The sequence below is a fragment of the Rhea americana genome, unplaced genomic scaffold (genome assembly GCF_003343005.1).
Source record: "Rhea americana isolate MKP2758 unplaced genomic scaffold, rheAme1 scaffold_439, whole genome shotgun sequence".
NCBI lineage: Eukaryota > Metazoa > Chordata > Aves > Rheiformes > Rheidae > Rhea > Rhea americana.
Genome location: NW_028186578.1, coordinates 266273 through 279757, shown reverse-complemented (window position 1 = coordinate 279757; position 13485 = coordinate 266273). Strand labels below are relative to the sequence as shown.

General features: G+C 52.4%; 1 protein-coding gene across 2 annotated transcripts; it reads left to right on the top strand.

Moving 5' to 3' along the window:
- Positions 1–59: 59 nt before the first annotated feature.
- On the top strand, positions 60–11931 carry GMEB1 (glucocorticoid modulatory element binding protein 1). 2 transcript variants are annotated; one of them, XM_085315770.1, is made up of 10 exons: positions 60–147; positions 1607–1770; positions 2992–3074; positions 4035–4159; positions 5127–5230; positions 5692–5846; positions 6603–6731; positions 7472–7609; positions 8743–8865; positions 9981–11931. In XM_085315770.1, exons 2-10 carry the CDS (start codon positions 1643–1645, stop codon positions 10685–10687), a joined length of 1692 nt encoding a protein of 563 aa, XP_085171896.1. In that variant the 5' UTR covers positions 60–147; positions 1607–1642; the 3' UTR covers positions 10688–11931. The 2 variants fall into 2 exon arrangements, with proteins under 2 accessions (XP_085171896.1, XP_085171895.1); XM_085315769.1 differs by lacking the exon at positions 60–147 and adding an exon at positions 161–1044.
- Positions 11932–13485: the final 1554 nt, after the last annotated feature.

The following is a 13485-nucleotide window of genomic DNA, read 5'->3' as shown; positions in this document are numbered from 1 at the left end:
GGGCCCCGGCCCTGCCCCGGCCCTGGATGTGTCCGGCGTGTGCTGGAGTGACTCATGCGCGGGGTTCGCTGTCTGCCGGGCAGCGAGCCCCATCCCTGCTGGCACCGGGCGGAAATCCGGAGGAAGCGCCGCCGCGTCGCCSTGGCTGTGAGAGCCGCCTCGGGGGGCGGTGGGGGGGGGTTCTGCCCCCCGGCGGCCATGGGGCCCGGAGCCCCCCTGCGCTGCGTGGCGGCCCAGCCCCACGGGAGTAAAGCCCGGCCGAGGACGGAGGTGAAGCGACCCGCTGGGAGGATCCTGGATTCTCCAGGAGCCGCCGGCGGGGCGGGGGCGTCCCCAGGAGCCTGGCCCGCGCGCGCCTCGTCCTCGCTTTTTCCCCAAACGCCGTCCTCGTCCTCGTGCAGGGCGGGAGCGTCCCCTGGAGCAGGGGCGCCGTTCGCCGCTCCTTCCCGCGCGGCCGCCTCAGTAAGCCGTGCCTCGCGCTCGGGCTCGGCCCGAGCCGGGCTCGAGCTCAGGCCGTCGTTCCTCCGCAAGAGGCCGCGGTGGGAGCTCGGCCACCGAGAAACCCCGCCGGCSAGCAGCCTCGAACGCGGCCGCAGCAGCCCCAGCCGCGTCGCCCCTGCAGAGAGGGGCAATTAATGGCGCGTGCGGAGACCGTTCCAGATGTCGGGAGGGTCTGAGGAAAAGGCGTCTCCCAACGCGCGGGCTTGGAGGTGCAGAGAATTGGGCGTTGTGCGAAGGTGGATGAGGACAAAACTTGGGAGGGTTTTAAAACCCAAGAGCATAATCTTGAACTGCGCTTGGAACATGGGACTGAATTATTATGTAATTTGTTTTTCCTCTTCCCACRCTTTTCATTCCCCCAGTAACAAAATCACCTTGATGCTTCGCTGTGTAGCGTTAGGAAGTGGTCCCTAACGGCGTAACAGATACCGGTGCTGTAAAACACTGCAGGGGCCTTCTGCATCGCTCTGTCTCGCTGTTCCTCTGGCACGAGGAACACAGACTCCTCTGCAGCGTGTGTGCAGCAGAAAGGATCGGTCCCAGGCACGTTCTGGGTGGTGAAAGATGAGAGGATCACGATGCCTGCTGGAAGGGTTCCCGCCTAGGAGGGGAAGYTCTGTCTTAGAAACCTTCCTCCCTGCGCTGTTGTGCTCTTGCCAAAAGCTAACATGTGGGTTTGCTTGGCTGGCACCGAGTCTGCGGGGCCGGGCTGGTAAGCTGCAGAGCCCAGAAAAGCCGCTCTGTTATCGGCTGTTAAAGTTACTAGAAAGATGGCATTGTGGGGAACCGTGTTTGCCATCTCTGTACCATCGGATCAGATGTTCCCAGCTATCRTGATCGGCAGGCGAGGAGAAATCCTCTGCGGGGAGAGCGTATCTATTGACAGATTCCTGCTGGCTCTCTTTGGTGGGGATTTTAAAATAATGCCTCGCTCGGTCTTTCGAGAGCCGCTCCGCGAAGCCCGCGGTCCCCGCGGATCCGGAGCCGCCGCGCTCGCTGCCGCGGGGCTCTCGAGGACGAAGCGCCGCGTCTCCCCGTCGGGGCATAGGCAGCGGTGGTCCGGTTCTGCCTGGGGCACAGCTCTGCCTCTGCTTGTCCTCTGCAGCGCTGCGGTACCCAGCCGGCGGGCTTCATGTGAGAGATGGCGAATGCCGAAGTGAGCGTCCCGGTGGGTGATGTGGTGGTCGTACCAAGTGAAGCAAACGAAGGGGAGAGCCCGGAGGATACCAAAACCCAAGTGATCTTACAGCTCCAGCCGGTGCAGCAAGGGTGAGTTGTACCCGTACGCCTGTGTCCGAGAGAKGCATGACACAGTGTGTGTGTRGGGGGGTGCGTCTCGCAGTTTGGGGTGAKGCGGGGGCTGAGCGTTGCTGCGTTTTCCAGCAGGGCGAGGTTTGTGTCGGTTTTGTTCTGCACACGGTAAAGGAAAAGAGAAGAATAAAACTGCCAAAAACCTCCCCGGTGATCGCTTAGAGCAGCTTTTGTGTGTCGCTGGCGTGGGGCCTCCGAGGGTTGGAATCGCTCCGTGGGGATGTGTCCACATGATATTATATATGCATTTTGCAACGTATGCAGCAACCCGCCACCCGCCACGGCTCGGGAGGCGGCTGGGCAGGCGCTGGGTGGAGGTGGGCCGAGGCGTGCAGTGAGCGGTGCTGCCCTGGCCGTGCGTCCTCCCGGGCTGCCTTTTGCTACTCCTCATCCGTCCCCGGGGTGGGTTTTTGCAACGTTGCAGCTGCTTTACGTGCTGATCTGTGCCACGCGCAGGGCGACAGCTTGTGATTGCGCATTCGTATCTGCATGTGCTTCTGTGCCTGCTTTCGTGGATCCTGATCGAAAATGTAAAGAAGCGGGGAGGTTGAAGGGAATTGTTCTGTGATGCTCTGAGCTGGCAGCTGTTATGGAAAGTRGCTGCCACCAGGCATTTCATCTTGCATCTGTATCAATCAGCGTGAAAATATACTCACTGCAGTTTGATAACATTTACAGCACAGGGTTGCTATTAGGGTAACTGCCCTGGCCCTTCTGCATGGAGGCCTGAAAATGACTCTTCCCTATCTGATCCCCCAGGGGAAGTAACCGATGCTGCAGAATGTCATACAGGGCTGGAAGGGAAATCCTGGGTCATTGAGCTCTGTTTCCTGTTGTTGCGGGTAACTGCTTCTATCAGAAATCAGAGGAAAAGGTGCAGGGAAACATAATGCAGAGTGGTTTCAGTTGTACAGCCAATGCCAAGGGTGAGATGATAGGACTGGAAACACTGGAAACACCTCTGCATATTTCAGTCCTTGGGACTATTACTGTATTTTGCACGTGGCAAAAAAAAAATAAATAAATAAAAGATTGTAATTGAAACTGTGTAAAACAAAATATTTGTGTCCCTAAGGGGCAGGCAAGAAAGAAATGAATTGAGTTTTTACCCTCTGCTATGAATCTTAATTTTTTTTGTGATTTATGTAGTTTGTTTATCAATGAACACTTTTACAACAGGATTTACCAAGAGGGCTCTGAGGCCAGCGCCGCCGTGGTGGCTGTTGAAACACACACCATACACAAACTAGAAGAAGGGATTGGTGAGTTCCTCCTTGGCATGGGCAGAATCCCCTCTTCTGCAGGGCCAGTCACAGCTGGGCTGGTGTTTCTGGTTCGCTGGGCTTCCTTCTGGCTCTGCCCCTGCAGCTGCTGTTTCCCAGGCTGTTGTCATGGATGTGGGTGCAGGGTCTGGGCATACTCTGGGATAAGAGTCTGCTGTTACTGCTTGGTCTCAAAGTCCTGGAACTGAGATTCTGTCTCTCGTGGAATGAATGGTAAGGGCTCCCACGAGGTCCAGGGGAGCTGAGACTTCACGCTAGTCTTAGTGCGCAGACCCTAATAGRCAGGGATGATGGTTGTTAGGATGATGGTTGTGTCTGCACTGGCAGAGGCATCAGACTGATTGCTGGTTCTTTCTCCGCTGAACTAACACCTTTACACATTTGTGTTGAGTATTCGAAGGAACTGAGCAGGTCGGCTCAGCGTGCTTCCTGCCAGCCTGCGGAATATGTGGGAAAAGGCTTCTGTTGTTAGATGCTGTCACTATATCTTAACTAGTGTTCTGCTTTCTGTGTGGGCGTGGGTCTTCTGGAAATATTAGCAAAGAACTCTGCGAGCGCAGAGAAGAGATGATTAGTGAATATTAAGAGACAGCAGAGCAAGGTGTTGGTCTGTTTCACATTTTAGAGCAGGAGTTTTCACCAAGCAATGATTGTTCTCATTTTACAACCCCCCTCCCCTTATGGACATGTTGAATTGCTGATCCCACATTTTCCTAATAAATGAGCTTCATTTTGAGCATTGCTCTATTAAAGAGCAGGTGCCAGTTGCTGTTGGAGGTAGTAATTGCAGAAGGCTAAGAGGATTGATCCTGAATTAGGAGCRGCCCTTATTTTGGTTTCCTGAATCTAAGCCTCACAACCTGTGAGTTTTAAGCTCCTGCCTTGTGGGATTTGAGCCTCCTGGGTGGAAAGTTTCATTTTTCCCTGTTGTTTCCTCAGACCCCAGCACCATTGAAACGAACGAGGAGATCGAGATTGCCTATCCCATCACCTGCGGGGAGAGCAAAGCCATCCTGCTTTGGAAGAAGTTTGTCTGTCCAGGAATTAATGTCAAGTGTGTAAAGGTAACAGTTTAAGCAGTGGATTCTTTCTCTACTCTTGAGCACCAGTACTTCACCTTCACAGGACCTTCTTACTATTTGTGTTTCATCTGAGCCTTGTCTTGGAGCTGAATGATTTTGCCTTTGCAGCAGGCTGGATCGTTAGCACTAAAGTTGGTTTTAGCATGGGAAGAAGCAAGAGAAGAGTGTAGGATAAGGAGTGAAGTGCTTTCACCCACCTTATATTTCTGTGCTGTTCTTGATTACCCTTTAAAGAAGAGTCATGTTTGGGACCCAGTGAGAGGCTTAGAGCTGAAGACAGGTAGAGGATGTGTACTGAGATCTACCAGAGCTCTTCTTCCTTGTCTTATTCCTTTGGTGTTCTGCTACTCTGCTCCTGAGGCTATCACTTCCTTAGTGAGCAGCATGCATCAGGAAGAGAAATATTGCTGTTATCTTTCTCCACTTGAAAATGTGCTAATATAATAGCTGATGTGCTAGGGCTGAGTCCCCATGTACCGCTGTGGAGCAGTCGCTCTATGACTGACCCCTAACAGGAACCATCTCAGTCACTGGAGCAGGACAGAACAGATGCCTAAGTGAATAACTGTGTCAGCTAGATGTTGCTTGGCCATTTGATGTAATAGGAGTCTCCCATAAGGATCTCAGAGATGACTGTACATGTTCACAGAAGGAGCTAATTTGTTTGTGCTCCGTACAAAAACCTTCAGGGCTGTTCCTAGCTAGATCAGTGTAGTTTGAATGCCAGTGAGTGGCAGGCTGTCCCTGCAAACATATCTGTTCTGTTAGTATGCGCAGTACTCTGTTGAGTTCAAAGCTGGTTCCTAATAGGGACTTGGGAAGAAGCTCCTCTTTCTGGGTAGAGATGGAGGCTTAGATCAGTTGTAATGACTGTGTTGGATGTCCCAATACAGTCTCCACAAGTGATGTTTCTCTCTGTTTGCTGAGCTGTTGCTTATCTCATTGCTAGTTCAACGACCAACTGATAAGCCCAAAGCATTTTGTTCACCTGGCTGGAAAGTCTACCTTAAAGGACTGGAAGAGAGCCATTCGTCTTGGAGGAATCATGCTGAGGTATTTGATTTGTTCACTGTTGCATCCAGCTTCAGAACTTCATCACTGAGGCTTCGGGGTCCCAAGCAGGCATTTTGGTTGCTTTGCGTTCTTCAGGAGATCTCTTAGAGGTTCACACTATCTGGGCAGCAGCCTGCAGCACCTCTGGGAGCAAGATCCTGGCCCCACAGTCTGAAGGGCAGGATTTCTCATGTTATACAGAAGTGGCCTTGCATGAGTGCTGGGTGCTGTGGGACTCGGTAGGGATGGAGCAGGGCTGGCCCATAGCTGAAGCCATATGTATGGAGCTGGAGAATGGTCTGTAGTCACCATTTTTCAGAGGTGTTTTGTGTGCAGAGTGAAGCTGGATTTGCTTTTCTCTCTCCTTCCCCATGGCCGTAGTATTCCCATGTGGAATACTCCCTTTTGTCTCCAGGCTGAGATTTGAGCTGAGCCTGGTTCTCTCCCCACTCCCTGCACAGGAAGATGATGGACTCAGGGCAAATCGACTTCTACCAGCATGACAAAGTTTGCACCAACACCTGCCGAAGCACCAAGTTTGACCTCCTGATCAGCAGTGCCAGAGCACCAGTGCCAGGACAGCAGAGCGTGGTGCAGACTCCCACATCAGCTGATGGTAGGAAGCTAGTTAGCAATGTGACAAGTTTCTGGTGACACTCCTTTGCCTTCTTCCCTCTCTCCCTGGACTTACCAAACTGGGTTGCTGCACATACACTTTACACCTTCTCAGGTATAGCACGGCAGTCCTACTGTTCAAGGCACTCACTGCTCTGGTTTCTGAGAAGTTAACTTTCCTCTAAGACCTTGGATGGATGAGATGGCAGAGTTGTCTGTAGGCTAAGGTGAATCCCCTGAAAAGCACCATGGCTACATGACAAAACCTCACAGTGGCTAGACATTGGCTTAGGTGTCTTTAAATTTGATCCAGAAACTTAGGACTGGGTCAGATCTGTCTTCGTTTTATAAGCTAGGTTAGCTCCTGACCCTGTCATTTCTTGGGAGATCAGGTCAACTCTGATGTATAGCGCTTTATGGTGATGATGCAGGGGGAGGAGGGTTGCGGGGTGACTGGGCTGGGGCTTGTTTGTACCCTTTTTTTATCCTGATCCTTTTATRCTAGGACTCTAGTCTGCTTTTTGGAGGGCACGTGGTTTTCCCTCCAGAAGCCTCAAACCCTTTCACAATCACTGTTCCAGTGAAAAGCAGCAGTATTTGCTTTTAGCTAATTTGGTTTAAAGAGGATAGACACAAACAACCTCACTGCAAGAGTGAAAAAGAGGCTGGGAGGGGTAAGGGAGGTGGAAAGCAAAGCGGGGATTCAGGRCTGGCACTCTGGGTGCTGCAGAGAGAGCTGACGTTGCCTTTCCTGCAGGGAGCATCACCCAGATTGCGCTGTCGGAGGAGAGCATGGAGGAGGGGATCGAGTGGAACTCAGCTCTGACAGCTGCCGTCACCATGGCCACTGAAGAAGGCATGAAAAAGGACACAGATGAGATCTCGGGTAAGCTCAGGCAGCTTGCTGGATGTTTTCTCCCCTTCTCTTTGCCTGTTACATTTTGGAGACTGAAATCCTGGGAATTAGGGGAGTTTAGGCAATGACAGAGCTGTCTCCTAGGTCCTTGGCAATCCCAGCACTTCCCAGGCATGCAAGGTCCCTGCCAAACGAGCTCCCCAGTGCTGCAGGGAAAGTGGGGCTTCAGCCCTGGCTTACAGCTGATAGACGATCTCTTTTGTCACTTGCCACTAAGTACCGTGAGGGCCTTTTATTTTTTTTCATTTTAAAGATGTAAACACCTGCCAGCCTTGAGCTAGACTGAAACCATCAGTGAGCAGCAGCATCTTAGTACCCTCATGTTAGTATCCCTGTCAGCCCTCTTGGCTGTGTTTCTCCTGCTGTAGTGCCTTGCTCTCCTAGGGATCTGCTTAGATAGTTTCCTCAAATGAAAATTATAAGTTTTGCATCCRGCGAAGACGAACAGAGGCAGTGAAGTGTTACCTTGGAAGTCATGTGCTGTTTGAAAACCTGTTAGTGATCTGCTTCTTGGATCTTTTTTGTTTCTTTTGTTGTTATTTTGCTTGTCATGTCTGCCCTGATGGCTATATTAGCAGTTGCCTTGCAAATTTACTCTTGCCTGACAGCTCGTTGCTCTTGGCAYGGGTTTAAGGTAGCCTTGAAGGAAAATACCAAATTCTTGTACGTGTTGACTTCCCCCTTCTTGTCAATTCCTTTCCCCATGAMAGAGGACACACTGATGTTCTGGAAGGGAATAGCTGATGTGGGGCTGATGGAAGAGGTCGTCTGCAACATCCAGAAGGAGATAGAAGAGGTGCTGAGAGGTGTTCAGCAGAGACTGGGTCAGTCTCCCTTCCAAATGACAGGTAGGTAGAGAGCCAGAGCCTCTGTAGTGGGCGAAGGATGCTCAGAAGGGGAGCTGCAGGCAAAAAAGTGACAAGGGTCCAACCACACAATTTAAAGCTAYTGAGTCAGGATGGTAACTGAGTTAGCGAGTTACCATCCATTAGCTGAGCGGTGGGAATTGAGTCCGGGTGTGGTCTGAGCCTGGCAACCATAAAGTGCGTTTACATAAACCACTGTGAGACAGAGGACACGTGCCACCCTTGAGCAAAATGATGGTGGCACTGTGCTGAGACCATCGGTGGCAGGCAGCATGCTGAGAGCATGGGGCAACTGTCCGCAGCTCCCAGTGCTTGTTAAAGCCTGCCCAGATTTGGTTTTTGGACCGCAGTTATTCAGACACTTCTCTCCATGGCAGGGCTGACTTGAATAGGTCCTGCTCTCTTCTCAATCTGTCCTCACTTGCGCCAGAAAACCTGTTTTGGGGGTTGAACCAGAARGGGAACTGATCTGGGTTAAAAATAACTCCCCTCCCTTTTTTAGGGTTATTTTTAACTTGGATCAGTTCCCTAATCCAGTTTAGCACAGGGCCCTGTGAGCACAGGGTTTGAGAGCAGCTCACATTGGTGCCCTTGCTCCGAGAACACCCATGTAGCCACAGACTTCATTTCACCCAGGATATTTTTCTTCTAATTCAGCTTTGGGTTGGTGAATCTTTGTCTGGTAGGTGGCAGCTTTTGGAAGCTGTGAGTGATTGAAGTCAGTGGATTATAATAGAAATTTTGCGCAGCTTTCAGTGGAGCTGGCATGTTAATGACACTGTCAGCAGTATGGGGTGATGATTTGTAGGTGGAGATCTAGCTGGTATCTCTGATTGCAAATTATGCTTTCATTTGCAGCAGTTCTGAGCTGCTTGGGTRACACATCTCTGTTTCAGTTTCTTTGTCATATGAATGGGATTATTTAGTCTTTGGATTTCAGAAGGATGAGGGAGCTGGGCCTGCCCTTGTCAGCTAGCCATGGTGGAAGAACAGAGATGGTTTTATGGAAAGCAACAGAAGATTTTTGATGTAATAACAACATCTGCTGAGTGTCTCACAGAGACTCTTGGCCACCTGTGGGACTAAGCCCTCATCCACATGGACTTTCCTTGCAGATGCTGCAGTCTTGAATAACGTTGCTCACACGTTTGGCCTAATGGACACAGTCAAGAAGGTGTTGGACAACAGGAAAAACCAGACAGAGCAAGGAGAAGAGCAGTTTCTTTACACTCTGGCAGGTACAGTCAATGCCTAGTAAGGCTTCTAATCCTGTTGCTGCTCTTGGGAATTGATGTGACTTTCCCTCAGCAGATGTAAAGCTGCTCCTTTTATTTACAGCTGCCTCCTAATCCCCAGTGGACCATATCTGGGTTCTTGTTCAGTACACACTGCTCTGAAACAATCCCTTGCCTCGCAGTGAGCAGTCACTTGGTGCTTTAGACAGCCCAAAGTGGTGGCTGTGCCCTTTGCTGAAGCTGTGGTGCTGGCTGTGCTAGTCTGATTCAGTCAGCATTAGGAAATAGGTGCTATTAGCTAAGAACTGAGATGCAGTCGTCTGAGCTGCAAGCAGAGCAGTGCTGTGTCCAAGCTAATAAGCTTCTCTGTGGGGCTGAGTTATCTCCCGTCTTGGCGTGAAGCTATTTGGTGTCTGATGTGGTTTGCCCTGAGCTGAAGTCAGTAAGCTGAAAGGATTCTTTAGAGTTGTTTGGTGGCTGTGCTGTGTCCTGTAGGACCTGTTCTTATCTGGGATGTCCTAGTCCCCTACTGCCCTGGAAAAATGAGATATAACTGTACTACTTTTGACTTGAGTGCTCACACAGACAAGGGTGGAGGGAGGAGATGTTTGTGTTGATCCAAACAGCCCTGCTTCCTGTCCCAGGTATGGATGCTGGGCTCCTGGGAGAGGGATCCAGCCAAGCTCAGGAAGCAGTTCACGCTACCCAGAGAGGCTTGTCCCTCATAAATGGATCCGGCATGGGGAGCAAAGTGCCCATCTCGACCGTAAGAATGGAAATGGCTAATTGCACTGCAGTAGAGGGGAAAAGAATGTGGTCGGTACTTTGTTGCCTGATCCTTACTCAGGCTCTGACAGCTGGCCAAAGCAGACTGAGTGGACACAGAACATTTAGCAGGTTGTGGCTGTTGTAGGCCAGAGGGCAGGAGAGCTTGGCCTTTCCCTTCAGTGCCATTTGATCTTGAGCGKATTGAAGGAAACGCTAGGCTGGGCGGTTAGGAAACCTTCTATCACAGAACATGGGATGTAATGGCTGTCTTTGGAGCCATCAAGTCCCCATGAGTTCCCAGAGTGGTGCTTGCTGTAGCCCAATACACTGCTTAGCTGTTCTCTTTGCAGACCTGGAGCGCCAGCTGGAAGAGCAGAAAAAACTCGCCAAGGACCAGAAGGCGAAGTCGCAGACCATCCAGAACGTGGTGTTGATGCCCGTCAGTGCTCCCAAGCCCCCCAAGAGACCCCGCCTGCAGCGCCCAGCCTCCGCCACTGTCCTCAGTCCCTCCACCCCCATCCAGCAGCCTCAGTTCACGGTCATCTCACCCATTGCCATTGCACCCGTTGGACAGCAGTTCTCAGTGGGCAATATCCCGGTGGCAACCATTAGCCAAGGCTCCAGCCCGGTGACTGTTCATACCTTGCCAACTGGCTCTCAGCTCTTCCGATATGCCACCGTGGTGTCCTCCTCCAAGAACAGCTCCTCCGACACAGTGACCCTCCACCCGTCCTCCAGCCTGGCGCTGCTGAGCTCGGCAGCGATGCAGGACAGCGGTGCCCTGGCGAACGTAGCGGCTGTGGTGAACCCCGTGGAACTAGTGGCCATGGAGTCTGGCCTCACCTCCACCATCCAAGCCGTGGAGGGCACCTCGGACGACGGACAGACCATCATAGAGATCGACCCAGCGCCGGATCCTGAGGCGGATACAGACGATTCGGAGGGCAAAGCTGTGATCCTGGAGACAGAGCTGAGGACTGAGGAGAAAGTGGTGGGAGATGTGGAGGACCATCAGCACCAGGTCCATAATGTGGAGATTGTGGTCTTAGAGGACTAGTAGGGAAGGCGAGCATCAGTTTGGGGAAGAGCTGGGGATTTGTCTTATTTTGGGTTTTTTTGTTAAACATTTTTTTCCAGCCACCCCATTTGTTTCCATGGATATTTTCATTGTACAGTATATAAAATATATATATTATATATATATATATAAATTTTTTAAACAAAAAAGGTGGAGAAACACGTGAGACCTAGAAAAGGCTCCATCTCCATGGAGCACTGAACAATACTGCCTGTTTGTAGGGTCAAGAAGAGACTGGATCTCTGCTGAACAACCCACAGCAGGGAGGAACTGGGCAAGGGCTCCCAACGCTGAGAGCGCACGGTGGCACAGGCCACACGCATGGTGCTTCTGACCCAGGCCTGCCCATGGCCGGGACAATTTTATTTCAGAGAGACAATAACCAGTGACTGGAGTGTTGACATGATTGTGGGAAGGGGGTGGTGATGGCTTTGGGGTGGAACAGGTACCTCATTTGTGTTTTTATTTTCCTCCAGGGAAGGAAATTCTGTTGGACTTTTCACTGTCACCTCAGCTGGGATTTTTTTATTATTTTTGCTTTGGGGAAGAAAACAGTAACCTTGGCTTTACTGTCCATGTTCTCCTTCTCCACACAAGTTGTTTTTATATCAATATTTTTTGTATTTGTTTGCTTCCTTCCCTTGTCCAGATTTGCCAGATGCAAAGTCTTGGACTTGCTCTTGCTGGTCTTCGGTTCCCAAATCCAGCCTCTTCCTGCGGCACCTTTCCTCCTTCCCATTCCCCACACGGTCAGGCTCGGTGCTACAGACACTGTTTGGAGACTCTGAGATCACTTCAGCCTTGTACATAAAGGCAAAAAAAAAAAAAAAGGAAAAAAAAATCAACTCAAGCTTAAAAACCACAGCCTCCCTCTTCGCTGTTCAGCATAGCGCTGCAGGGACCTTCGGGATGTACAAAGCATGTTGTGCTGTTGCTTTTCGGGAGAGCTGGACTCCGGATCGGGGCACCTTCTGTTTACACTGTGTGCTGGGGCTGCTCCGTGCTTGTCGCTACTTGTTTGGTGGTTTTATTTTTGTATTTTCTTCTTTCTTCCTTTAATCTCTTTGCAGGATTAGAACTGGCACGTTGCTGAAATAATGTGGCTGCCCCTCCGCTCTGCCGCCTTCCCTTTCTCTTCGCCGGCGGGTCCCTTTGAGCTTCGCCGCGGCGGGAGGAAGGAAGGGGGAGAATCGCTGGGTGCCGTCTGAGCTGCGGAGGTTTGGGAGGGCTGGGAGGGGGGGGAGCTGCTTGGCTGGAAATATTAAGCAAAACAACAGCAAAGGAAACAGATCTGGGGAGGGTGGGTGGGGAGGGAGAAGGAAGATGTGTTTGGCTATTTTTTTGCATTAAAAGGAAAAAATCAAATGATGCCTGAATGGTTTATTCATTGGTAGGTCAAAGGCAGCTCCACGATCTTAAAAGCAGCACAGGACAAGCAGGACTCCCTTTCTGAGGTCCCTCTACCCGCATCCACTGCAGGAGGAGCGCTGCCATGCAGACCTCGCGCTTCAGCTTGGGACAGAAGCGTTTCGCCCACTTCTTAGCGGAGGATTGAAGATGCCGAGCTGCACCGGGTCTCATCCATCCCTGAGCTGCTTCAGGTCATGCTGGGAGCTTGTAGCAGTTTATAGCCACTTTGGACAGGGAGGAATGTGAGGGGGGGGGGCAGGGGGAAGTGGGACCTCTCCGTGGCACCTGCAGATACTCAGAAGTGGAAGCCAGCTTGTGTGAATTTTGGATGAGGGCTGTTCTCCCCTGGTGAACATCTCCCTCTTCATCTCCCTGTTTTTCCCTTGGTGTCCAAGAGCCTTCACCTGATTTTGTCTCCTGCTGCCCTGGGCTTGCCCCTCGGTCAGGAGAAGGACGAAGGGCCGTTCTGGAACCCACCCCAGATCTGGGCTCACGGCACATGCAAACTTTCCCAAGTTTGCTCCGCCTGGGACTTGCTGGTGTGGTGCTCCCCTTCCTCCCTCTTCCCTAGGGATGCGCTGTGGGATATCCCTGCCAGAGCTGCCATCCCCTCCTCCAGCGCCGTGCACCGAGACCTGCACCTGCTTTTGTGCCAGGTGCAGGAACAGGGTTGGGGCAAATTTTGCTTCATTCTCACGAGAATCTGAAACTTGGGAGCCGATTACAGCTGCCCCCCACTGCGGCTAGCGGGACGTGYGGAGTTGGAGCCCTGCACATCCGCTTGCAAGAGCAGCCCTGACAAAAGCGCCTGTGGTGTAAATCCTGTACTGAGTTTGCAGGGGCTCTGCAGGCAACCGCAGGAGCTCCTCTCCTGCCCTGCCGTACGTGGGCGATGCCCTGGGGTGCTGTACTGGCTGCCCGAGGCAGTGACTGGCCCCACGGGCCAGGCAGGGGCTGTGGGGCCCGCGGGCCCCACATGTGCACCCTAGAGGGCTGTAAATACCCTGTCCCCACCTGCGGGTGGCCCTGGCTGGGCAGGCACGCAGCGGAGAGGGTCCCGCTCTGATCTCGGCCGGGTGGAAACGGGCTCGGCCGGAGCTGGGGCGGYGAGACGAGCAGCCCCTGCACCCCAGCTCCGGCGAGGGATCGCCGTCCGCCTGGCAGGGGGTGACGCTGCCCCGCGCGGGGCCCTGGGCTCAGACCCCGACCCCGGGGGCGGGGGACACACACACACTCGGTGCTGTGCGTGACGCTGCCGTTAACTCCAGGCTCGTGGCCGCRTCCCGGGCAAGGGCCCTCCGGACGGAGCAGCTCCCCGCCGTGCTAGGAGCAGCCGGGCAATGAGGGCGCCTGGCCCTTTAAGAGGC